The sequence below is a fragment of the Rasamsonia byssochlamydoides genome (assembly GCF_041956645.1).
Source record: "Rasamsonia byssochlamydoides strain NRRL 3658 unplaced genomic scaffold VTN77scaffold_3, whole genome shotgun sequence".
NCBI classification, from domain to species: Eukaryota; Fungi; Ascomycota; class Eurotiomycetes; order Eurotiales; family Trichocomaceae; genus Rasamsonia; species Rasamsonia byssochlamydoides.
This window is the reverse complement of record NW_027192386.1, coordinates 835656-859205: the sequence shown is the minus strand read 5'-3', so window position 1 is coordinate 859205 and position 23550 is coordinate 835656. Positions and strand designations below refer to the sequence as shown.

At 51.1% G+C, this 23550-nt stretch overlaps 8 protein-coding genes across 8 annotated transcripts; 6 read left to right on the top strand and 2 right to left on the bottom strand.

The window, feature by feature from the left end:
- Positions 1 to 1002: 1002 nt before the first annotated feature.
- Positions 1003 to 2286, top strand: VTN77DRAFT_4370 (uncharacterized protein; the record flags this gene model as incomplete). The annotated part of the gene is made up of 3 exons (XM_069420422.1): positions 1003 to 1014; positions 1176 to 2152; positions 2217 to 2286. The coding sequence occupies 3 exons, from the start codon at positions 1003 to 1005 to the stop codon at positions 2284 to 2286; spliced, it is 1059 nt and encodes a 352-aa protein (XP_069282041.1).
- Positions 2287 to 2938: 652 nt separating this feature from the next.
- VTN77DRAFT_4369 (uncharacterized protein) lies at positions 2939 to 4517 on the bottom strand (the record flags this gene model as incomplete). Its single annotated transcript, XM_069420420.1, has 2 exons — positions 2939 to 3918; positions 3986 to 4517. The coding sequence occupies 2 exons, from the start codon at positions 4515 to 4517 to the stop codon at positions 2939 to 2941; spliced, it is 1512 nt and encodes a 503-aa protein (XP_069282040.1).
- Positions 4518 to 5939: 1422 nt separating this feature from the next.
- Positions 5940 to 6497, top strand: VTN77DRAFT_4368 (uncharacterized protein; the record flags this gene model as incomplete). The annotated part of the gene is made up of 1 exon (XM_069420419.1): positions 5940 to 6497. The coding sequence occupies one exon, from the start codon at positions 5940 to 5942 to the stop codon at positions 6495 to 6497; it is 558 nt and encodes a 185-aa protein (XP_069282039.1).
- Positions 6498 to 9046: 2549 nt separating this feature from the next.
- VTN77DRAFT_4367 (uncharacterized protein) lies at positions 9047 to 11488 on the top strand (the record flags this gene model as incomplete). The annotated part of the gene is made up of 1 exon (XM_069420418.1): positions 9047 to 11488. One exon carries the CDS (start codon positions 9047 to 9049, stop codon positions 11486 to 11488), a length of 2442 nt encoding a protein of 813 aa, XP_069282038.1.
- A 1601-nt stretch (positions 11489 to 13089) lies between these two features.
- VTN77DRAFT_4366 (uncharacterized protein) lies at positions 13090 to 14595 on the top strand (the record flags this gene model as incomplete). Its single annotated transcript, XM_069420417.1, has 3 exons — positions 13090 to 13255; positions 13322 to 13704; positions 13765 to 14595. The coding sequence occupies 3 exons, from the start codon at positions 13090 to 13092 to the stop codon at positions 14593 to 14595; spliced, it is 1380 nt and encodes a 459-aa protein (XP_069282037.1).
- Positions 14596 to 15481: 886 nt separating this feature from the next.
- VTN77DRAFT_4365 (uncharacterized protein) lies at positions 15482 to 15970 on the top strand (the record flags this gene model as incomplete). Its single annotated transcript, XM_069420416.1, has 2 exons — positions 15482 to 15484; positions 15635 to 15970. The coding sequence occupies 2 exons, from the start codon at positions 15482 to 15484 to the stop codon at positions 15968 to 15970; spliced, it is 339 nt and encodes a 112-aa protein (XP_069282036.1).
- Positions 15971 to 17766: 1796 nt separating this feature from the next.
- Positions 17767 to 19614, top strand: VTN77DRAFT_4364 (uncharacterized protein; the record flags this gene model as incomplete). Its single annotated transcript, XM_069420415.1, has 6 exons — positions 17767 to 17815; positions 17873 to 17896; positions 17970 to 17998; positions 18056 to 18574; positions 18622 to 19018; positions 19073 to 19614. The coding sequence occupies 6 exons, from the start codon at positions 17767 to 17769 to the stop codon at positions 19612 to 19614; spliced, it is 1560 nt and encodes a 519-aa protein (XP_069282035.1).
- Positions 19615 to 20802: 1188 nt separating this feature from the next.
- Positions 20803 to 23289, bottom strand: VTN77DRAFT_4363 (uncharacterized protein; the record flags this gene model as incomplete). Its single annotated transcript, XM_069420414.1, has 3 exons — positions 20803 to 20859; positions 20932 to 22307; positions 22386 to 23289. The coding sequence occupies 3 exons, from the start codon at positions 23287 to 23289 to the stop codon at positions 20803 to 20805; spliced, it is 2337 nt and encodes a 778-aa protein (XP_069282034.1).
- Between the last annotated feature and the right edge of the window lie 261 nt (positions 23290 to 23550).

Below are 23550 nucleotides of genomic sequence, written 5' to 3'. Positions count from 1 at the left end.
ATGACGACGATGATGACAATTATTAGTCGGATTTCGGGTTTGTTTGATAATAGCTGTTAGCAATCGGTGCCGAAGTCGCCTGTCTTCAGAGGGCGTTGATTCACGAATCACGGGTTCCTGAGCCCGAGAGGGAGAGAGGATGGTGCGTGGCTCATGCGCGCACACACCGCTTGGACCCGCTTTAATTACTGCAGTCTGCGATCCACGATCTGCCATGCCACACGATCTCTTCTGTGAGTCAGATACTACTAATTACTATCTTTTGACATGATGCTTCGAGTTAGGGTTTATCCTGCTCGTCGAATGCCTAAGGCCCTAAAGGAACAAGCTACTGAGCTTCTCGAAGGGAGGAAATTACGAGAGCACGTTCCCCACCTTGTAGTCTGCATGATGATGCAGTCCGTAGGTACTTCATACAGTACCGTGCGGAGTACACATGAGCCGTATATTTTATCCTCCCAAGTTTCAAACTCACCGGAGAACCATTCCGGGTTGTCACGGATTACCGTCTGGTTCGGTTCCATACCACCGCTGGCCACTGTTCTTCGGGACGCCTTCGCAGGAAACCGCTCGTAACCGTATGTCTCGTACTGAACCAGCAAAACCTGTGAAATAACCGTTATTCCTATTCCAGCTTCACCGGGCCAGAATCAAGCAAACCCAGACTCTCTTCCGCCGTATCTGGCCCTTGGGGAATAGCTATCGTTTATCTATTACCTAGGTAGCTGGCTGGACGTTTCCATTTCCCCGACATCGTGAATGAGGGGGTGGGAAAGTCGATCCCCCGGTGAAGATTCAAATAATGGGCATGGGCCAGTAGAGAAAAAATTCCTATTTAATTGATGGCCCGCAGAGGGTGAAAAGAAGAAAAAGATCAAGATCAGCTTGCAAACAAGCTGGTGAAACCGGCTAAGAAAGAACTTCCCAATTGTTTTTTTTTTACTGTTATCGTTGCCATCCCACATTGCTCGCTGATCGGCCCCCAGTACAGTAGAGTTCGCCATGCATATCCTTGTAAGTGATCTCTTTGGTGCTCGTGGCAGGTGCTGGTGTCTGCCATTGGGCGGGGGCGAAGAGGCCTCTTTCGGGCCCTTCCTCCAACGCAATCGCCAATACAAATGCTCTTGCAACCTGTCAAAAGTGAACTGACCTCCAATTGACTACTTAACCTGCAGGTGGTGAATGATGATGGTCCCCCATCGAAGAAACTCTCTCCGTATGTACGGCCGTTCGTGGACGCCCTACAAGACGCTGGTCATCTGGTCTCCGTCGCCGTCCCCGCCGAGTCGCGATCCTGGATCGGGAAAGCTCATATAATCGGGGCCTCCCTCAAAGCGTCGTACGTGCATCCGGACTCATTTCGCGAAGACGGGACCTGGGATACCTCCTTCAACAACCAGGAAGTTGCTCCTAATGCATCAGAGACCAAGGAGGAGGACCAAGAGCAGCAGCAGCAGCAGCAGACGCCCCTCAGGTCGAGGGATAATGACTGGGTAGTCGTCAGCAATGGCACGCCCGCCAGCTGCACACAGCTTGGCATCTACAACCTATTCACAGACCGAGGCCCAATTGATCTGGTAGTCTCCGGTCCCAACCACGGTCGAAACGCGTCGACGATCTACAATCTCTCGTCTGGCACCGTTGGCGGTGCCCTGGAAGCGGCCACGTGCGGGAAGCGGGGCATCGCATTGTCATTCGGGAGCAAGGAGGAGCAAGATCCAGAAGTCATCAAGGCAGCCTCGAGACTGTCTGTGCGTCTGATCGAACATCTGTATCGCAACTGGGACGAGCGCGTCGAGCTGTACAACCTGAACGTACCGATGCGGGCCGACGTAGAGAGCCGACCCATCCACTATACACGTGCTTTGCCAAACCGCTGGACGAAAGGAAGCCTGTACGCAGAGGTGGCCCATAACGACAGTGAAGTTGAGAACGCCGGTAATAATACTGTCAATGGAGCTGCCAAGGTCGCGACCAAGTCGGGCATCCTCTCGTGGTTCAGGAACGGCGCCACAGCGGCCCACGGCGATCAAGGCTCGACCTGTCGAGAGCGGTACTTTCAATGGTCCACGGAGCTGTCGGATATCAAGCGGAGTCTCGAGGCCAGTGAGGAGGGCACAGACGCACACACTGTCCTAAGTGGATGTACAAGGTAATGCCAGTCAGCTCCTGACCATCAGAATGCACTCGACTTACTGACGATACGACGACGACAGTGTGACTCCTCTCCTGGCCAATTTCTGGCACGCGCCCGGTTTCAGCGGAGAGTTGAAACTAGACGATTGAACATTTCTCGCGCAATCAAGCAGTGTTTTGTGACCAGTCGAGCACTACCATCACCGCCTGATTGATGCTCTTAATTGATCCGCCATGTCTATGATTTCCTATGGATTAGATACCAGGGTTCTGCTAATTTATACCAGAGTAACGACATTTTACTAATACCCTCGTGATAGGTTCTTATCTTATATGGCCGTTATCATGCGGCGTCAATAATACCCAGATAGATAGCTTGATCGATATGATAGAGTATATCGAGATCCCACCTCAATGGGGATTAAATGCAATGAATCCGTTAGGATGCACTCCTTGTGATTGTTGATTGTAGGGGCCTGCGCCTACCAACTAAAATGGAAAGGAAAGATATAGAGAAATAAGAGACTCGTCTCAATATCTGCGAGAGCGTATATTGGTTAAAGAGATGGCAGAGGGGGAAACAAAAAGGGGACAAGACGCGATGGTGTATCATCAGAAAGCAGAAACAACATGGCAGATCACAGCACAGCACAACATAGACGACCCAATCAATGGATCGATGGGTTCGTCGAACATAGCTTGAGTTTGGTTGGTAACATTGGGTTTCGTATCTGAGAAAAAAAAAAAGAGAGAGAGAGAGAGAGAAGAGAAAGGGAGCCAACATCGACAAGGGAGAAAGCTCCTACAGCGCCCGAGCAGCTTCTCCCGCTCCGCTGTCGACCGTCGTCGCCTTCTCCGCTTTCATTTTCCCCTTCCCGACGCCGCCCTCGCCCACGCCCATCCGGCGGGCAACGTATCTCTGCGCCACGACTCCAACAGCGAGAGATAGCGATTCCTCAAGCCACTCCGCTACCCATTCACGGGGGTCGACGCCACCGCTTTCAATGATCTCCGCAATGGCCTCCGGCACCGTCACGCGGGGTACATTCTTCTTCGCGTCATCCTCATCCACGGCCGGAGCCGGAGCGTCGAGCCAGTCGATCCATTTCTGCGGTATCGACTGCGACATGGTGTGGAACGCGATGCCATGGACAGGGTCATGCAGATAGATCGCAAAAGAGATCTCTTCGTTATCATCATCGGCCGCCTCGACGACTCCGCCAGGCGCGCTCGCTTTCTCGGCCGATGAGCCGGCTTGAAACAGGTCCTTCGGGCTCGTCTGGCTGACTGCTTGGATGGCCAAGAAAATATCGCTGCTTCGCACGGGGTTGCTCTCGCTAAGAACCTCGGTCGCCTGTTTGGCCGCCTCTTCGACACCGCCCCGAGATGAGTAGTACTCCGACGCATAGGCCTCTGCACTGGCACGGGCCAGCTTGGTCGCTTCGACGGCGCCCCTCACAGCGGAGATATTACGCGGGTTACCCGGGGTCACAGTGCGCCACCACGGGCCATCACGCCAACCCGCAGTGGATGACTGGAATCCAAGATCCGAACCACGTCGGGGAGATGATTCTTGACCGCGCTGGATGACAAGCAAATCACCTCCCTCTACTTGCGACATGACGCGGGAGAAGACTTCGTAGATCAGGGGGTCGAGACTCGGATAGCCAGAAAGGTCATGAGTAATGTGGATTTGAAGGCGCTCGTGAGATGAGATAGGAGGGGCAAGCGTATGGATGAGAGAAGTGAACGTTGGAAGAGCAAGCGTTTTTAGTTCGCCGCCTAGGAACAGCATTGCAAGTCAGAACTCACAGGTAAAAGAAGCCAAGGAAGTGAGGGACAACAGTACCAAGATCCCTGAGAGCTCCTACATTTCCTCTGACATGTTCTGCCCATTTCTGGGCCTCTTCGTTCTTTTGGATCTCCTTCATCGCGGCTTCAGCCTGTTTCATGGCGGCAGTGGCGGTGGATAGAAGACCACCCCACCAGCTTCCGCCCGAGCTTTTTGTCTCCTTTTCTGCAGGCTTTTTCTTCTCGGATTCAGAGGACGGCGCATCTCCAGTAGCCGTGCGAATGGGTGTATTTCTGCCTTCCTCAGACTTGCGAGCAGCTGTAGTTCTCTCCTCACTGGTCCGGCCAGAAGGCGGTTTAGGCGATTTCGCAGATGAGCGATGCTCCGCTGACAATCGAGGGGTGCCCGGTCGCTGAGATGCAAGATTATCGAGTTCAGCAAAAATTTCGTGCTCCGACTGGGCGGTGCTGGTGGTGGTAGTGGCCGGCTTCGATGTGGACTGATCCGATGGGTTCACATCGGTGTCGAGACCCAGATTGTCTAGTTGAGCCAGAAGCTCATCGTTGGTGGGTTTGGCTTTTGGAGGCATGGTTGGCCCAGACCCCCAGAAGTAAATCTTCAAGGTTGTTCGAAAAGCAGTTGTGAAGGAGTGGACGTGGACTTTGTATGTTGAAACGGGTAAGGCAACGAGGTGAAGCTTCAGGAGCTGATGACCTGCGCCAAGAAACTCCAGACTGCGGCTTGACGACGACGATCCCCACAAAATCAGGCAATAATATTCATTAATACTCTTCTGATTTGAAGAAGCATTTATTTTGCATGTATTTTTGCTGAATCTAATTTATCTGCAGCTTATTTTAAAATAAAATAAAAAGAGAGAAAGAAAGAACTAAGGAAAAAGGTGTTCACATAAAAGTGGTGAAGCTCGATGCTTGAGGGGCATTCTGGTCATTGCCACATTCAGCAATTCACTTTCAGTCATCCACATCGAAGTCGTTTGGGATTTTTTTCTTTTTCTTTTTTTTTGCCCCTAGATAATATTTCCTATTATTCTGCATGTAATTTGAATTTCTTCCTTCTCACAGTGGAAAGGGGGAGATAAGAGGAAGAGGTTGAATACAAAGGCAATCGGAACCCCACCGATCGATCCATAATCAGCTGCCAGGTAATGAACGACAGTGTCCATCACACATAATTATTGAACATCCACTTCTCGACCAAGGCGAGTGCTCTCGATTCAGACGCGAAGCCTGGGAAGATAGAATTTCCTTGCCTAGAAAAAGAGGAACACTATTATCAGACGCTAATATGTGTTTTGGCTTGACGCCTATGTTGACTTAAGACCTCTAATAACGACTTGTATATATATCTGTCCACCTGCGCTCAACAGGTCTTAATACCGGAAGTCTTGCTGAAAATATTCTCTTCATAAAGGCACAAAAAATAAGTATATTTTATAAGTCAGTACTCGCCGGTGAAGATTTCTTCATTTTCTTCCTCCTTTTTTTTAAGCCTCTGCGCATGAACTCGGAATACGATGCAAGTAAAATGGCGGGGGCGGAATACTCCGGAGTAGGTTCGACTTAGTGAGCAGACTGCGAGAAAGAAGGGCAATCGGAGGCTCGGCTTTAACCCCACGGTCTCCATTCGGCATTGCCCCGGAGCGGAACCCTGGCGCAAATGCATTGCGGGACGCGGAATGAAAAGAGGGGAAATTGCTAAGTCTTGCTCATAGTCTTAAGACGAACATAAAAGGGAAGGTTCTGTCCGCGGAATCGTTTATTTTGTTGTTTTCTGCGTGAGACGGACTTGACAGACTTCGTGGTTGCGAAATCACAGGCGTACTGACGCAGAAGAATATACGTTTCCGAATCTAGATCTCTCTGGGGTAAGTCAACCTCGGAATTGAGAAACTCTCTATAATGACGGACACAGGATATCAGCAAGCTAACAATTAATACCAGACCGCAATATCATCAATCTTTAACCGGGAACCGCAAACAGAAACCAAATGCGTATCCCCTACGTGCCGAATCCTCCGCCGACCTCCACTCCCGAGGAAGCGGATATCCTCGCGCGAGTCCAAGCTCGACGGGGGGAACGCGGCCTCATTCCACTAGATCTCGCGCTTCTGCACTCTTTCCCCGTCGCAGACGGATGGAATTCGTTCCTGGGAGCAATCCGAACGAAAACCAGTCTCCCTGCAGACATCCGCGAAATTGGCATCTGCCGGGTCGCCGCCATCAACGGCGCATGGTTTGAGTGGGACGCCCATGCACCGATCTTGAGAGCTGCCGGGATGAGCGACGAAGGAATGCGCATCATCGAGAATGTGCAGCTCACTGGTGTGGAAGAGGAGGTGACCAAGGTATTAAATCGCCAGCAGACGGCGGTGCTTCGCTACGCCGATGCGATGACCAAGACCGTCTCGGTGCCCGACGAAGTATTCCAGGAACTGAAGGACTCTTTCAGTGACAAAGAAATTGTGGAAATCACAGCCACGGTGGCAGCCTACAACTGCGTCAGCCGCTTCCTGGTTGCGTTGGACGTGGGAGAGAAGAATCGATGAATCTTGTCCAGGTTAGTCTAATCAAAAATGTTGTTGTGTGGACGGGCTTTGCGACGAACGTTTGAAGATTGTGTGGGAAGTCAGAAATATTGAAGATAATGTACTGTACATACAACGAGCTGCAGCCATATTCCATCACAATGGGGCCATAAACGCACATCAATGAGCTTATGACAAATGGGAGGAGAGCTGTAGTTTGAAGACAGTAGTCAGCAGTGTAACTACCCAGGAAGGAAAAAAAAAGAATGTCTGCTCCAAGCAATTTGCAAGAGCATGACCAGTAAGCTGTCTCGATAACATGCTATACGCATTCTCCTAGTTTTCCAAGCCTCTTATGTAATCTCCTCCCGAAGTCCCCAGAATTATACGTTAATATAGAGAGAAAAAAAAAAGACCAATTCTCTATGGAAGACAAGCCTTACAGGTCTCGCTTCGCTCGACTGACTGCCTTTAACTTTGAAGAGAAAATACCTGCTCTATGCCTGACTCTTGGCCCTTAGGCCTACCTACTATATGACTAGTTTTTTATCATCTACTTCCGAGCTCACTACTCAAATTCCTTGCGATATACTCTTCACCATATTTCTCGTATCAGGTAGTATTTATTATCTACTTTCTAGGTGAGCTCCCTACCTATCTTCATTCCTTACTACTTACTATAGCTCTTGTTATTATCCCTTAGTAATATAGTTGTCTGCTTCACTAATGCATATGTCTTGCTAATAAGCCTAATATATGATTTTCTTACTAAAATAATGGATATAATTCTTTGTACCAATTTATATACCTCTTGCTGAGATGGGCTAGGCAGATTTCATGAATTTGGTATTGTATGCTTATTGTATGTTGCTTTTTACAGCCACGTGACAGTGTGCAAAACGGAAGTTGAAGTTTTTATAATATGGTGATGTGACACGTTCACATAGAATAATCGATATAGTGCAAAGCCAATTTTCTCAGAGCTTTTCATTCTGAGTGATAGTATCCTCACTCCTTTGGCCAATGGAAACAGATCCAGTGTCATTGTCTGCTGCACACAATGGGCTATTCTTTTTTTACTTTTCTTACATTGCAGTGAGTACAAGCATACAGTGGAGAAGCGCCCCACCTGCGTAGCGTGTGAATTCACTGGCATGTTGTTTGTCTATTTGTCATTTTATTTTATATCGTCCTTCAGCTTTAATTTTTCTCCCACAATCCTACAGCCAGGGCAGTCGTCACGTAGTCTTGTACTGTACTTGTTGTGAACACTGGATCTTCCCGGCGAGGCCACCCCTGGGATCATCGCGGATGCCAAGCGCGCCGGGACTATCGTGGCTGCAAGCGATCTCATTGGCTGTAATGATTCAATTTTCGCCGAAAAAGGCATAGCGGTGGCTACCGAGACCCGCCTTGCTCCGGGCTCGATCAAGCCGTTTTGGCCTCCGGAACAAAGCAGATTTGTAGTCCTGTCGCGTAGACAGAAGCTGGCCTACATTCAACGACAATACTTACTTGCTCTCCTCGGTTTCGCTATGAGAGACTCTGTCAGTCACTGAGCCTGTGCCAGACTAGTCCACAAAAGACATGGAGTCAACTGGCTTCCATCTACTTTAATCGCTGTACCCACGCGCCATTCACTTTGCCATCTTGACTTTGTCTATACAATCAACTTCTTCAACCCGTCATACTACCCTTCCAACATCTTTTGACCCCATTCGATTCATCCATCGTCTCATCTCGTACAATCTTTTCGCCTGCCGCCTTCTCTCCATCGTTCTTATCACGATTAATCTTCTTTTTTACCCATCGACTTTTATCCCATTGTCATCACTCTTTATCGCCTCCATTCAAACCGACTTAAGCTTTTTTGCGGTAGTCTATTCGATTCATTATTCGACTCGTTTTTTTACGAGCTTCTACCATCAAATTCTTCATCTTTTTATGATCCTTGGCTTCTTTCATCCATTTTCATCTTCTCGCGCATCATCCTATTACTTACTCTATCCAAACAACATCAGCCGTTTCCGAAAGCCGCCAAAAGACCGTCTTACTCTGAGTCGTTAGGACTCAGAGAGAACAATCAAGAAAAAGGTTTTTCATCTGCTGGATCTTGAAGCATCTTTCTGTTCTGTTGTTTTGATTGCATGCAGAAAGGTAAGTCTGTTGCATCATCTCGTGTTGGGTCCGTTTTGGTCTTTTTTTAGTCCAATTGGGACGAATCTACTCGCGCCGCCCCTTGTCTGTCCATCACCCCGTCGCAAAACGCTGGCTGCTATGCCGCATTCTTTCTACAGCCTTCTTCTGGATTAGGCAGTTCTACTTCTCTTTTCTTCTTTCTTTTCAAGTTTTTGCTGCCCAGCGTCGCTCCTCGTCTTACTTCCTTGTGTTCTGGCTGAGATTGCGCTGCGGATACTATTGTCTTGGCACACGGCAAGCGAGCGTCCAAACAGGGTAACTGGCTAACACTGCATCAATGTATAGATCTCGTGACGACCCTTTTCTAATCCACAAATTCGGTTGATCCCGCTGGTTACAACTAATAAATACATCTTTCATTCGTCACCAACATGCCTCCCGCTATGGAGGATAGTTTTGATTACGATACGCAGTCATCAGAATGGGCCAATGGACGGGACTCGCCCGCTCTCCGACACTATTCCGAGCCTCTCCACAATCATACTAACTCAATTGAGGCATCACTGTCGCCAGCACCCTCCGTCCACCAGACGAAATGTCCATGGTGTGGCAAGTACTTCGAGACCTCTGAAGTTGATTTAGAATCTCAGCATGATGCTCTCAAAGAACATATGGCCGCCGAGCATCCTCGTATCGCCCGGCTTTCCAGGTATGATGGTGCCGGCGATGAGGTCGAGGACAAAGATGCTGCAGAAGATGCAGCCGATAATGCGAACGAAGAAGGGGAAGACGAAGTGGACGAAGCTGAGAGCGCAGCTGAAGGCGATACTGCCGCTGCCACTACAGAAATTGATGGCGAAGATGAAGGCGACAATGCTAACGGAGACGGTGTGGAGACCCCTCTGGACGATGAAGCCGATGTTGCTCTGGAGAATCAGCTCCATGAATTCTCACGACAGCAAGCACATGCCTCTGTCGAGAAGCGTCTCGAAGCTTTCTGGAACATCCACCAGGCGCGCAACTTTACCGAAGATTACGACGATGAGATTGCGAATCTGGAGCACATCTGGGATTATACCTATCGCGAATCGAAATCCAGCAAAAAGACCGACCCTTCTGACATTCCCGATCGCCCCAATCCCTATCAAGAGGGTAGTGTCGCAAAGGGCGAGTTCTTGAAAATCACTCCGGTGGAAGAGTACCTGGAACTGCTGAGGAACCCCGAAACCATGTCTCACGATGAACTGTACGCAGTGACTGCCAATGCGGCCCTCGCTCTCAAAACGTGGCAGGACGAGTGGCGTACTATCGATCGACTCTCCAAGCTGGCAAATCGTCGCATGATGAAGGGCACTCCCAACCCACGGAAGACCGAGCGTCCTGAAGTCTTTGAAGACAAGAAAGAGGCGATGCTCTACGGCTATAAACACGATCCGAAAGAATCAATGATTGGCATTCAAGATCCTTTTGTACAAGGTGGCTTTAGACCCACACCTGCCCAGCTGCGAAAGATGCGTGCCGCTATAGCACCGGACAACCCCAACCCCGACGGTTGGAAGCCCGTTGTCAAGTTCGGAGTTGAGCACATTCCGCGCTTCCAGAATCCTCCTCTTCTGCCTTTCGAAGCGAAGAACACGCGCAGGCGCAAAGCCGCTCAGCAGGAAGCTGCTGCCCTCCTCAAAATCGCAAGTGAAGCCAACGAGAGCACGCCTGCTGTCGAAACTGAGGATGAGGGTTCGCCCGCCAGACCCGTCGTCACCCGAGCTCGTGCTGGCAGACATGTCACAACCCGTGAAACTCCGCAGGCACAGACAGCACCTCCCAGCCCGGCTCCCGCACCTCGTCGTGGCGTCACATCTGGTCGTGGTGCGCGCGGTGGACGCGGTGGACGAGGGCGCGGTGGCTACCCTAAGACGTCGCAGCCCGTCAACAACCCCCCGGCCCGTTCCTCTGCCCGAGTCGCGACAGCTCGTGCTGCTGCTACTACTGCTGCTACTGCTGCTGCCACCACTGCTGCCACCACTGCTGCTACCACTGCTTCTTCCGCTGCAACTACTGCTGCAACTACCGCCCCAGCTCCAGCGCCTGTTCAGACCCTTCCTGCGACGTCAACACCTGCGACAGCGCCGGCTCCGACACCTGGCTCCGCCCCGATCGCTCCCGCTCCTCCTGCTGTTCCTACAATTGCTCCGGCAACCTCAGCGCCCTTGTCAGCCTCACTCTCCGCCCTTGTCAAGCCCGGCGAAGTCGTGGATGCGGCGGAATTGGCACGTCGCCAAAAAATCGCCAATTCCAAGAATCCACGACGGACGGAGGCTATGCTCAACCACTGGGCCCGGTTCAATCGCGAAGGCCGCATTCGCAACCCAAAGCGAACCAAGGCCCAGATTGAGGCCGACAGGGCCGCTGAGGCTGCCCGGAAGGCGAACGAGCCTCCAAAGGAGTCCCGAAAGCGCAAGGCCGCTGGCTCTACTACGAAGGGCCCGGCCAAGAAGGAAAAGGTCGAAAACTCGACCACGGCACCCCCGTCTCTCCAGCCGGCCCCCCCAGCCCCCATCCAGCCTGCCACGGGGCCTATCGCTCCTCCTCCTCCCCCTCCTCCTCCCGCTGCTGGGCCAGCTTCGAACCCGGCCCACACGGCAGGTTATCCTCACCCTCCTCCGACTCTTGCACCCGCCGGGGTGCCGCCATATGGGCCTATCAACCCACACCATATGACGCCTCATTATCCAAACCCGCCTCCCCCTCTCATGCCAAATCAACAGCCACCGCCACTGGCCCCTCATCATCAAATGCCATATCCGCCCCATGGATATCACTACGTCCCCTACGGGGGACCGCCAATGCCTCCTCACCGTGGTCACAGAAGGTGATGGATCCGTAGGGGACTTGGGGCCGGGCGGTGGCTGGGAGAGGGGAGTTCGGCGAGGAGGGGAGGAGGGAGAGGGAGGAGGAGGGGTTTCCGAAAAGCCCGAAAACTGTCTTCCACCACGACGGCTCTAAGCGCTGACGACTCGGAGAGAACACAACCCAGAAAGGGGTTGCTTTCTGCTGGATCTCGAAGAGGTTCTTCTCACGCGCGCCATCCCCATGAAAGCATTCAACAAGAAGCAGCGCCAGGAGAGAGGCCGGGAGAGAACCACTAAGTGGCCCGCTTAATTTACTTTACTTCCAACTCCGCTTTATCTACCTCTCGCAACATCTCACTTCTGCTTCATATTACTCCACCTCCACACCATGAAAACCACTTCTATGTGCTCTGTGGAGAGATGTCGCGTCACTCTTCCCACTCCGTCCAAACGCACCTAACCCGTTTGTGACTATTCTCACAGGCTGGAGCGAGATGAACGGGACGCGATGAAGAAAAGACAAACAAAAAGACAAAAGAGGGCCTGGGAACAAGTTTCTAGGGGATTCTTCATGTTGGCCGCCGGTTTGTTTTTCTCATCCCTCACGTCCACACCTTTATGGTGCCCGGAATTCTCTGATTTTGATCCTCCCATTTGATGAGGGAGCTGGGCAACAGCACATGGACTCAGCGTCGAATGCGCTGTTGCGATGGCGAACAGCAAAGTTGTTTGGTGATGATGGTATTTAATAATGGTGATGGCGACGCAGGATGAATCGTTTCTTGTGGCCCTCGTGCTGGCCTGTCGGAGCGTTGCTCTTTTTCATCTTGTCTTTTATCTCCCTCCCACCAATGTCATCAACTTTGGCTTTCTCTCATCCATGCCACTGTCTACATCATGTACAGTACAATAGCATGGTCCCTGTTCTGCTCTTATCAGCAGAACTCGTTGGCCGCTGTGCTTTTCTTTTCCTGCTGTTGATGACAGCTATATGTTTGTACCACTATTTTACATAACTGGCATGGGCATCGTGAGCATTTGGTGAGATGATTTTTGGTTGGTTGTTTTCCATGCGTGAATTGGTGTTTGCTGTTCGAGAGATTCTTCTGGTCCTGTGTACGTGTATTTAATTAGATTTTTGTTCAGAAACGGTCGTCTCGACACATTATTCTATTGTCGAGTATTCTGTATGTATGTACTGTACATGACTTATGGTAATGGAGGCAATTTCTTGGCTCTTTGATTGTGCAGCAATTTCTTCTTGAATAGGCTTCCTCGATCTCTTAAATCGATGGAGCATTATTCCAGTCTTACTGGGAACAGTTTCTTCAATGATAAGGGTTGCCATGGATGGAATGAGAGCAATCCCGGGTTCAATCTCCGTGCATGTCCGAACATGTCATAACTTAGTTGACATCATGGTCCGTGCGTTGAACCACGTGACATCTTTGCCAGCCACAACCTCGATACGGCAATTTCATGTGCTGTTCGATGTTGTGTTTGCGCTTATCGCTGGCCTCCTTTTTCACACCTTTGTTCACCTTTTTCTTCCAGGAGTTCTGTTTATTTGCTGTGTGATAGATTAAGGTCAGGGAAAAATTTTCAGCAACTAGTCTCCTGTCACCATGGGGAAGAAGAAGCGCGGTCACCCCAACCTGGAAGACCTCCTTGCGCGACCGTGGTGTTATTACTGCGAACGCGATTTCGATGACCTCAAAATCCTCATTTCACATCAGAAGGCCAAGCACTTCAAATGTGAGCGATGTGGGAGGAGATTGAACACTGCCGGAGGTGGGTAGATGTTCTTTGTCTTGATCTTCACGACGGTTCACTGACTCCGCCTCTTGCCATCTACAGGACTGTCGGTTCACATGAGTCAGGTGCACAAGGAGCAGCTGACTGCCGTAGACAATGCGCTTCCAAACAGAGCCAGTCTTGACATTGAGATATTTGGGATGGAGGGCATCCCAGAAGACATCATTCAAGCCCACAACCAGCGTGTTCTGACACAGTACCAGCAGGCGGAAGCCGAGCGTCGTGCGGCGACAGGAAATCCTCCGCCAGGAACCACCGAGGGCACCCAACCGAAGAAGCCCAAGCTCGAAATTTCCGAATTGAAGAAGCGGTTAGCAGAGCATAAGGCCAAGGTTGCAGCCGAGAAAGCTGCTGCTTCCGGGGGAAGCAGTGGCGACGCAACACCGGTTGGCGCTGGACAAAGCCCGCAGCCAGCAAGTGGATATGTAAGTCTTTGATTCTGGTGCTTATATCTTGAGTGACCAAGCTGACATCTCGGTCTTCAGGGACAACCTTCGCAGTATCCAGGCGGTCAACAGCCTTACAATAATAATGCCGCTGCTCCTAATCAACAATATTCTTATCCACAACCCTATGGCAGTGTCAATCCCCCCTACCAGCAGGCCCCAAGCCCCGTGTACCCGAATTATTCACCCAATGGGCAACAGCAGTATGGAGCTACGCAGTTTGCCTCTCCTCCACAGTTTCAGGCCGGTGTTCCTGGCCAGACGCCTGTTTCGTATGGAACGACACCTTCGCCTTTGCCATTTGCGCAGCAGCAGATGCCGGGAAGAACTCACACGCCTCCGCAAAATGTGCCATCATATCCTCCTAGGCAGGGGAGCTTGCCGGCTGCTCCGGGTCTTCCACAACGCCCGGCATTCGGTGCGCCCCAAGTTAATGCCCAACAGATGCAGCAGATGCATCATGGACAAGTGCCGGCTGCCACTGCAGGTCCCGCTCCCAATGCATACGGCCAGAATGTGCCGACTGGAGAGGGTACCGCACCTAGCGAAGCGGCTGCCACGCCCATTTCCAGCTCGGTTGATGATTTGATATCTGGTGCAGCGAAAGCAGCCGATGAGGCCGCACAAGCAGCCTCCGCGCAGAAGCCGGAAATTACAGAAGATAAGAAGGCGAAGAAAGAAAAGGACAAGTCCAAGACGAGGTTGGTATACTCCGACAACGAGATCAGTCCGGAGGAGAAGATGGCCAGGTTGCCAAGGTACGCATATGTTCCTGATCGCAAAGGAGAAACGGTCCTTGCGGAAGCCACTACTGCTGCAGTCTCGCGCAATGTCACGAATTCCGACGACGTGATGGATCCCGCTGGCTAAACCGTCGACTCTGCAAAACATGACGAACCTGACGCCACCTGCCAATGCGTTTTCTGTCGTGGCGTCATCATTTATAAAGCGAACTTTTGATTGTCCGCAAACATAAGACGGGCTTAAAGCTAAGTTCGACGCAATCATATTACAATTTAACTGTACATGAAACAAAATCAGTCTGCATTCTTCCCTGATCTATCTGTAGTTTGGCGAAACAGGCGCATGCAAAGACCCGTTGCCGAACGATTCTCGGTCATTTCTCCGTCATGCTAGCTGCAGACCACTGCAAAGAAACATGGATAGGCGCTAACGGGCTGCCGGTGAGTCGGGATCGTCGACGTTTTCTGCAGGAGGCTGATGATGGTGGTTTTCTTTTCGGCTGGTTTCAGTTCCTTCATTGTGTTCAGAAGACTTGTTCTTTTGCGCGCTGTCTGGATAACCGTGCCGCGAGCCTTTCCCAACCCTATGTAAGTTTACAGTACAGAGCGATTCCAAGGTAGGCATGGAGTTTAATTTGAAGAAAATCGAATTTCGAAGTTCTCTTTGTATAATATATTCTCTTTTTCAAAATTCAATATTTCATAGCTTTTCGTCAATATAAGCAGTCGGAATGTATGTACTCCGTATTCCGTACAGTATTTACTCCTTATGGAAGCGCGCACGGGATTCCAAAGTGCCGAGGCCGAGCGGGGCAGAGCATGGAGCAGCTCCGTGTCCGATCCGCTGACAAACCAGACTGCGATGGCATCGTAACTCAGCTAGGAGCTAGCTTCATGACATTCTAGCCAACCTTCAGAGACGAAATCTTACAAGCAATACAGCAACTCGTCAACCCATTCGGTTGATTCTTGCTCTGAATTATCATAAGTTGACCAGCGGACGCTTTTCCACCATGGTAGGTCTTCTTCCGTGTTCTTCTAGCACCTCCACACCTATGTATCTTGACAACATGCGCTCTTGATCACCGTCGCAATTGAAGCCCTGAATGTGAAGAGTTGAAAACTATTTACTCGGAATATATGCTAATCATTATCCTCCAATCCAGCCCTCCCAACAATTCACAGCCAACTCCGCCGGCGTCCTCTCCCTCCTGACCTCTCTCGGCGGCGTAATCGGCTACGCCCGCACGGGCTCCGTGCCCTCCATCGCCGCGGGTCTCTCCGTCGGCGCGCTCTACCTGCTCAGTCTCTTCCGGCTGCGCAACGGCCAGCCCTACGGGGAAGAGCTGGGTCTGCTGGCGTCGACCGTGCTGGGCGGCAGCTCTGTGCCGCGCGCGATCAAGTTGCGCAAGCCTGTCCCCGTGGGATTGAGTGTTTTGGCGACGTATGGATTGGTGGTGTTTGGGTTGGCGTATCGGGATAAAAGGGCGGGGCGGGCGTGAAAGTGACAGCGTTTTCTATATGAGTTCATGTGACCGTCGGTTTTCGAGATCGGGGTGTGATGTTGGTTGATCGATCGATCGATTGATTGATTGATCGTTGTCTCGAGAATTCGGTTAGGAAGAGACGTTCCTGAAAATTGAGTGAAGCTTCCTGATCACTCCCAACAAAAAAAAAACGCTATAAATACTGTTTTCATAATTTTCTTCTCGTAGCAAGAGTAAATCTGTCTTTAAGATTAGATATGCAGAAGAGTATATATGCCAAGTGAGGAGGAATATTAGTTATGCCTGCTGTAACCTGCAGGTTTGTCGCGGGGAAGGTCGTCTCGAGATAGCCGCCATGACGACAGTACAGTACAGAATCCCAGCCTCCGTACGTAGGTCAGCTGAATGCCAGTCCCCGCATCATGGCTGAGGATTACATATCATGACTAGAACCGGTATGCTTATCCATTTACTGAATAAAAGGGTTTTCAAGGGATAGCTCTTCCTTTTTTTTTTTCATTTATTTGCTCGGTATTACTGCGCTTCGAGACTGACGCCTTCCCAGTACAGAGTACTGTACTATACTGTACAGCACGGGGAAAGTACTGATCCGCTGACAGCTGACAGCTCCGGCCGTGTGATCGAACCGATACTCCTTGCTTTACCCCTCCGTCAAGATTAAAAACGGCTAGCATGTTTTTACCCCTTCTGCCCCATACTATCGCTCGTGGTCATAGAACTGTTATCTTTGCCATCGCTATACTGTATTTAGCAAGATTGTCGTTGTAGGCTGGCTACCGACCTACTTACTGATCCCTGCAATACCTGCATAATCCGTTGCTGCTCATTAGTCTGTTTCATTAGTAATTAAAGGACCTAGGAATGCATGTGCAGTCCAGTCCTCCACTTCTCTCTCGATTGTTGTTAGGATTCACAAGGTATGTACTATACGGAGTATTTTGGGGAAGAATAAATCAAATCAATTAATTATATATATAGCCCTTATTTCGTAGTTCACCAGGTATTTTCTATGAGCTGACGACAGGCTAGCCCTGCACATGCACGGAACCTCGTGATGGCGCCGCAGTCGCGTCGACCGGCCCCTCCCGCTTGCCGGATACAATTCCGGATTTAGTTATGTTATGGGCTGCATCCTGCGGGGTTTTCTCCGGCAAGAACGAACTTGCGGGCCACATTAACTAACAATGGCGGCATGCACAGGGCCGCTCCGGCGCTCTCCCCTCCGCAGCAATAGCGATCTCGGGTTCGGATATCACGGCGAGCCACAAGGCACCCGCCAGTCAGCATGCTCGCTCTCGACTCCATACAACTTCAACTGGGTCATCCGGCAACAGTTGAACAGCTGGATGGGGAAGATCGCCACCTGCATGATATAATGCATCAGACGAGGCCATCCACAACTCCACTCCCTTCGCCCAGCATATTGATCCTGTGAGGGTTGACTCACACTGTCACAGTAATATTTTTCTTCTGGTTGAAAGCTGAGATCGGAGTCCCGCCGACTAAAATGATAGTTACATACAGGACGTAACTTTCACCGCCACTTGACCCGCCCTCTCCCTAACACCCCACTCGAGCGCGCGGATGGTCACTGCGGAAACATCTGCCTGTGATTGACGTTATTTGCAATGCTTTCATCCTTTGTTGCTCTGCTTCCCCGCCGTCCTTGATATGTTCTTGTTCCTGTTCCCTCAGGCATCTGAAATATAGATGCGTCCCGGACAGGACCTGCAGCGCGCTCTCTTGTTGCTTTTTCGCTGCTAGGGAAGACTCGAGAACCGATAGATACGATGCAGCGGAAGAAGCCGACGCTGCCAGTACGGCAGCTCACCATTCTCTGTAAGCATGTCGTTTTCTCCCGAGGCATTCGCATGCGCTTACTAACTCGTTTCTCAGCAATATGTCGATTCGCAGAACCTGGTAAGACCTCGATTTGACAGCTGTTTCGTTGCCATGCTGGTGGTGGGATTGGTTACTGAAGATTTCTTCACAGTGGTCTTCACATCGGTTTTGCCGTATCTGGTATGATGGACTTCATTTCTGTAAACAGACAAGGTTTCTAACAGACTTGTGTCACAGCCAGAGATGATGGAATTCGTCGGAGTCCCCAAGAATGAAGTCGCCAAGTGGGTGGGCATCAGCTCTGCCGTCGTCGCCGGCTGCCAGTGCATCATGGGTGTCCCCTGGGGCACATTTTCGGATTATGTCGGGCGAAAACCGTCCATCCTGTTGGGCCTGACGTTCACCATGATCTTTTCCCTCGTCTTCGGCTTCTCCCAGTCTCTCACCATGCTGATCGTCTCGCGAGCCTTTCTGGGTCTGATGAACGGTAACGTCGGCATTATCCGGACCATGGTGGCGGAGATGGTTCCCGAGCGCGAGTTGCAGCCTCGTGCGTTCAGTCTCATGCCGCTGGTCTGGACCATTGGGAGCATTTTTGGCCCGGCGTTTGGAGGAGCGCTGGCAAATCCGGCCGTCAAGCATCCTGACATTTTTGGTGGATCCGAGTTCCTCCGCAAGTATCCTTTTGCGCTGCCTAATATGCTCTCAGCGGCGTTGTTCATCGTTGGCATCACGACTGGTATCTTGTTTCTTGAGGTGAGATTCTTTTACAGTGTGGTAGAATCAAAGCTCACCAGTCCAAGGAAACTTTGGAAACGAGAAAAGACAAACGCGACTACGGTCTCATTCTCGGCCGGATGTTGACGAGTTCTTGCACGCGCAAACACGATCGCTTGGCCAAGCACGACCCTGATGAGACTACTGCCTTGCTGAATAGCGACGAACCTGACTTGGAGGGTGTACCTCCGACACCTGCAAAGCGGACGCAATCGAAGAAGAAGAAACCTAGAAAGCGTCCAAGTTTGAAGCAAGTCTTCACGCCGCAGTCAAACCTTGTGTTGCTGGCGTACGGTATGATGGCTCTTCACAGCATGGCATTTGATTCTCTATTTCCTGTGTTTCTTCACCACCCGGAGCAGCAGCTCGACGGGAATCCGGACGTGAAGCTTCCCTTCAAATTCGCTAGTGGATTTGGCGTCGGTATGTTTCCTAATCTACAGCTTACCTCTTGATAGCAATGCTTATTTCTTCTAGATTCTCAAACAATCGGCATCCTGTACACTCTGATCGGTATAATCGGCATGTTTATTCAGTTCCTGGTCTTCCCCGCCGTCGCACGACGCTATGGCGTTCTATATACCTTCCGAGTCGTCGTGGTCGCCTACCCGCTCTTGTACCTGGTGACACCCTTCACCGTCCTGGTGCCGGCGTCTCTCCGCAATGTGACCGTCTTCACCCTGATGCTGGCGAAGCTCGCCTGCGTCATTTTCAGTTTCCCATGCAGCACCATTCTGTTGACCAACACCGCATCGAGTCTGCGGATCCTGGGCACGCTGAACGGTGTAGGCGTGAGCATTAGCGCCATTGGTCGGGCAGTCGGCCCTGCCATCGTCGGGAGCGCATTCACTTTCGGCGTGAAGAGGGGATATATGATTGTCCCGTGGTGGATCCTCACCTTGCTGGGTGCTCTCAGTGCGCTGCCGGCCTTTTGGGTCGTCGAGACTGATGGGTTTGTCCCGGGTAAAGAGGACGATACTGACGAAGAAGAGCAGCCAGCCGAGGAGAGAAATGGCTAGACATTAGCACTCGAATTGTGGGGAAAAAAAAAAGAAGCGACATTAGATTGTCGATGAAAGCGCAGATTCAGCAACTGATTAATTGATCAGAAAGATACCCATGAGCGACGATATGTCGTGACATATATTCTATGCAATCTGAACGAGAACAAAAAAAAATGGGTTGGGGAAAATAAAAAACAAAAGGATTTCTGGCGTTCAGGAAGTCATGTCATGTCATGTCATGTCATTGTCGTTTTTCAATATTATAAAAAATTCCGGCATATTAGCGAGGCGTCTGCAATTATTTCCAAGTGCCTTTCACAATAATTTGCACGCTGATTACATACATACATACATATATACAAATTTTGATGTCATTGGCTTTGGCAGGTAATTAAATTGATGATGGAATCTGCCATTATTTTATCCTCCTGTCTCATTCCTTGTTCTTTTTTTACATGCTTGTTATGTCAGCACCATCATCAACATCAGCATCAGCATCAATTCTGACTGCTTCACACATCACTGGTATTATCCATGAGCGAAGGAAGAGCCCTGCCCGTCTGCCTGCATGCCTGCATGCCTGCTACCCTATCTACATACATACATACAATTATATACCTACTCATATGTATTTTCCCAGCTGGGCTTTCATTTCTGATTGATTGTGGGAATAATGATTCATGGAAATGAATGCATGCAAGGCAGGTCGAAATCTATATTCTATACTCCGTATTTATATATATATATGGTTCTTCTTAGAATGGCTGATAATGATAATTATATGATATGATACAGGACAATGGAAAATAACGGAATCAAATCAATAAATAAATACTTGGGGTTTTTGTTCACGTACTGTATGTACATGCCTATATACCTACACATGGGGTATATGTGACAGATATCTGATATCTGATAGCTGATGTATGATGTTGTATAATATTCATCCATTGAACTATCTCCTGCCTAAGGGCATATATATATACATGGAGGAGACACACACTGGAGAGTGGGTAGAAATATACCGTGAGCATACACTGTATTGTCGTCACAATCTCAATACAATCATCAAATGCCCTCTTGGATGGATGCCTTCGCCTTTATGGGCGTAGTACCATCCATTTCAAATGGGGCAGGAAACATTCACCTGCGTGGTCATGTCATATCATGCAATTGATCGATTGATATACTTATGCAATCAATCTATAGGAGGAGTTCCGTAGCAGCCTTGACCCGCTCCTGGATGATAGCGCTCCATCTCTGCGCAAGAACAGCAAGGTTAGCATGCGATCGAACAATCTTTCTATAGAACAATCAGACATGTAAACCTACCTCAGCATTCTCCACATCCCCCGCATCAAAACTCTCCACCAGCCCCGGATACGTTGCGCCAGCGTAGCCAGTCCACAGCCCTGGCGCGAAGACGACGTGCTTGAACCAGCTGCGTCCGTCGAGGCCCTCTTCGTAGAGGAACTTGCGCTCCAGCGCCTTGTACTTGTCGTTCACGCGGCGGATCTGGAAGAAGAGGCGGACTTTCTTCCACCAGTAGTACCAGGGGACGTCCTCGTGCAGACGGCGCGTCAGGTCTGCGGTGAACGCGTCGAATGCGGCGGCGGCGGAGTGGAACTGAGCGATGGCGTCTTCCAGCGGATGGAAGCTGAAGTGTGCGTTTTCCGGAAGGTTCGCGGCCCGGGGTTTGATGTGGTCCAGATACGTCTGCAGACTGATGGCGTAGTCGGTCGCGTTGAGGGCTAGGACCGGTGTCTCAACGAGATGGGCCGCCAGCAAGGACCAGATCCGGGTGGTGGCCAAGTGGTACTGCCAGCCTGGGTCGCCGAAGCGGTCCATCCAGTCGAAACTGTCGTAGTTGGAGTGGTAATGGTAGACAGCGTCTCCGGGTCCGCTGCTGAACCTGAGAGAGACACTGGTGATGCCGGCAAAGTCCTGGAATGCCGTGTAGTCACTTCCGCTTCCCAAGGTGGAGATATAGCCATCCCAGACATCTCGCACTGTCTGGCCCTTGACTGTCTGGTTCGGGGATTGTACTAGCCCAGTAACTTTGTAAACGGCCTTATTCAAGAGGGGACTGGCGCTGACGCCGAACTTCGTTCCGGACGCAGCCCCATCGACGTTCAGGTACACAACGTTGGCTTTGGAGAGCCAGGGTAGATTATCCTCCACCCACTCGGTCGATCCGAGCAAGCCATACTCTTCACCGTCCCAGCTGGCGAAGACGATCGTACGGAGAGGCCTCCAGCCCGCCTTGAGGGCTTCACCAAAGCTGCGCACCACCTCGTTGAGGGCTGCGGAGCCGCTATTGGGGTCGCCCGCTCCCCCTGCGATCCAAGCATCGCGATGGTTGCCCAGGATAACAACTTCGTCGGGAATGTACCCTTTGATAACACCGATCACGTTCCACAGAGGGGTCGTCACGTAGTCCTGCTGGTTGTACAGGTTGATCACGACGTCCTCGGGAGAAGGTCCAATGTTGTATTCCACGCCCTTGTGTGCAAGCCCACCGCCTTGCCAATGCTCGTTAAAGTCGGACGCTTTGGGGCCGTGTCCGTTGAGGGCCTTCAGCAGGGGCAGAGCCTCCTTGTACGAGACGGGAACGGAAGGGATTGATGGAATCCGCTCGTGCGGATCCTGCCGCTCAACTCCTGGTTTGGACGCATAGCCTGGGGTTGTCGGGTCGCCGGGAGTCACACCTGAGACGCGAGGTCAGCGGAGAAACCCACAAGGAATCAAGAACGTTCAACGGAAAAAAAAAGGCGGGGGAAGCATACTCAGGAATTGAACACTCCCTCTCTGGACGGCGCTCGGGTTCCGAGCAGGACCATCAGGGTACGCCTTGTATCCATTCAACTCAGTAATCTCGCCATCCTCCTGGGGATCAGAGTAGATGACGACTCCAACCGCGCCCAGCTCCTGCGCACGCTTGACTTTCAACCCGCGAAAGAGGCCACCGTACTTCACGAGCACGATCTTGCCCTCGACGCTGATATTCGCCTTGATCAGGTCCTCAAAGTCCTGATAGCTGCCGAAATTGGCGTAGACATACTGCGCCGTCACGTTGCCGCTGGCCGAGTAGCCGTGGAATGTCGGCACGCGCTCGGGCAGGCCGCTCGTGTGATCCTCCTCCAGAACGTCTTCCTCTAGGGTCGCCTCAAAGGTGACCTCGTAATCGTCACCGCCCTTCTTCTTCAGCAGAGCCAAGCGATGGTCGAGCGGATAGTTGATGTAGACGTCGTAGGCCGCGATGCTGGTGTCCTCCACACCTAACTCCTTCCATTTCTCCTTGGTCCAGACAACCTGGCTGAAATTCCCTCCGGCCAGATGGGGCCCCGCGGTGTAGTAATTGCTCCATTCGCGGAGCTTCTCTGCCGTCGGGGTGTTGTACAAGACGGACTGCAGCTCGTGATAAGACAGGCCTTCCCCATGGGGCCAGGATTTGTGGGGGAACGGATGGGCCCACGGGAGGTAGGACCACAGGGAGCCGTGCCCGCGGGGCAGAAGAGCAATTGGCGAGAGGAAGAGCACGACAGCTACCAGGAGGATAGCTCCCAGGGCCAGGGTGCAGGCGCGGCGCAGGGCATGATGAGGATACCGATGCCGCCGGGGCGCCACCTGGACGACCAGCAGCGGTGTGGTCTCGGAGACAGGCATGGCGGAGCGATCTTTCTCCCTCATCCTGACAGGTCAAGTGAAGAAATTGCGATTAAAGATTCCTTCTGGACAGGGATGGACCTGGCTCCATTCCAGAAGAAAGAGGAGTGGCCAAGAACGCGACAGGACGAGGTATTTATCAGGTGGAGAATGCAGATAGCTCGAGATAAAGAGGGGCGGCGACTTGCGGTGACGTGATCCAACCGCGGCTTGCAACAATTTCCTACCACGATGAATAATTGAAATCAATTAAATAGGGAGCCCGCCAGCTACCTACAATTAACG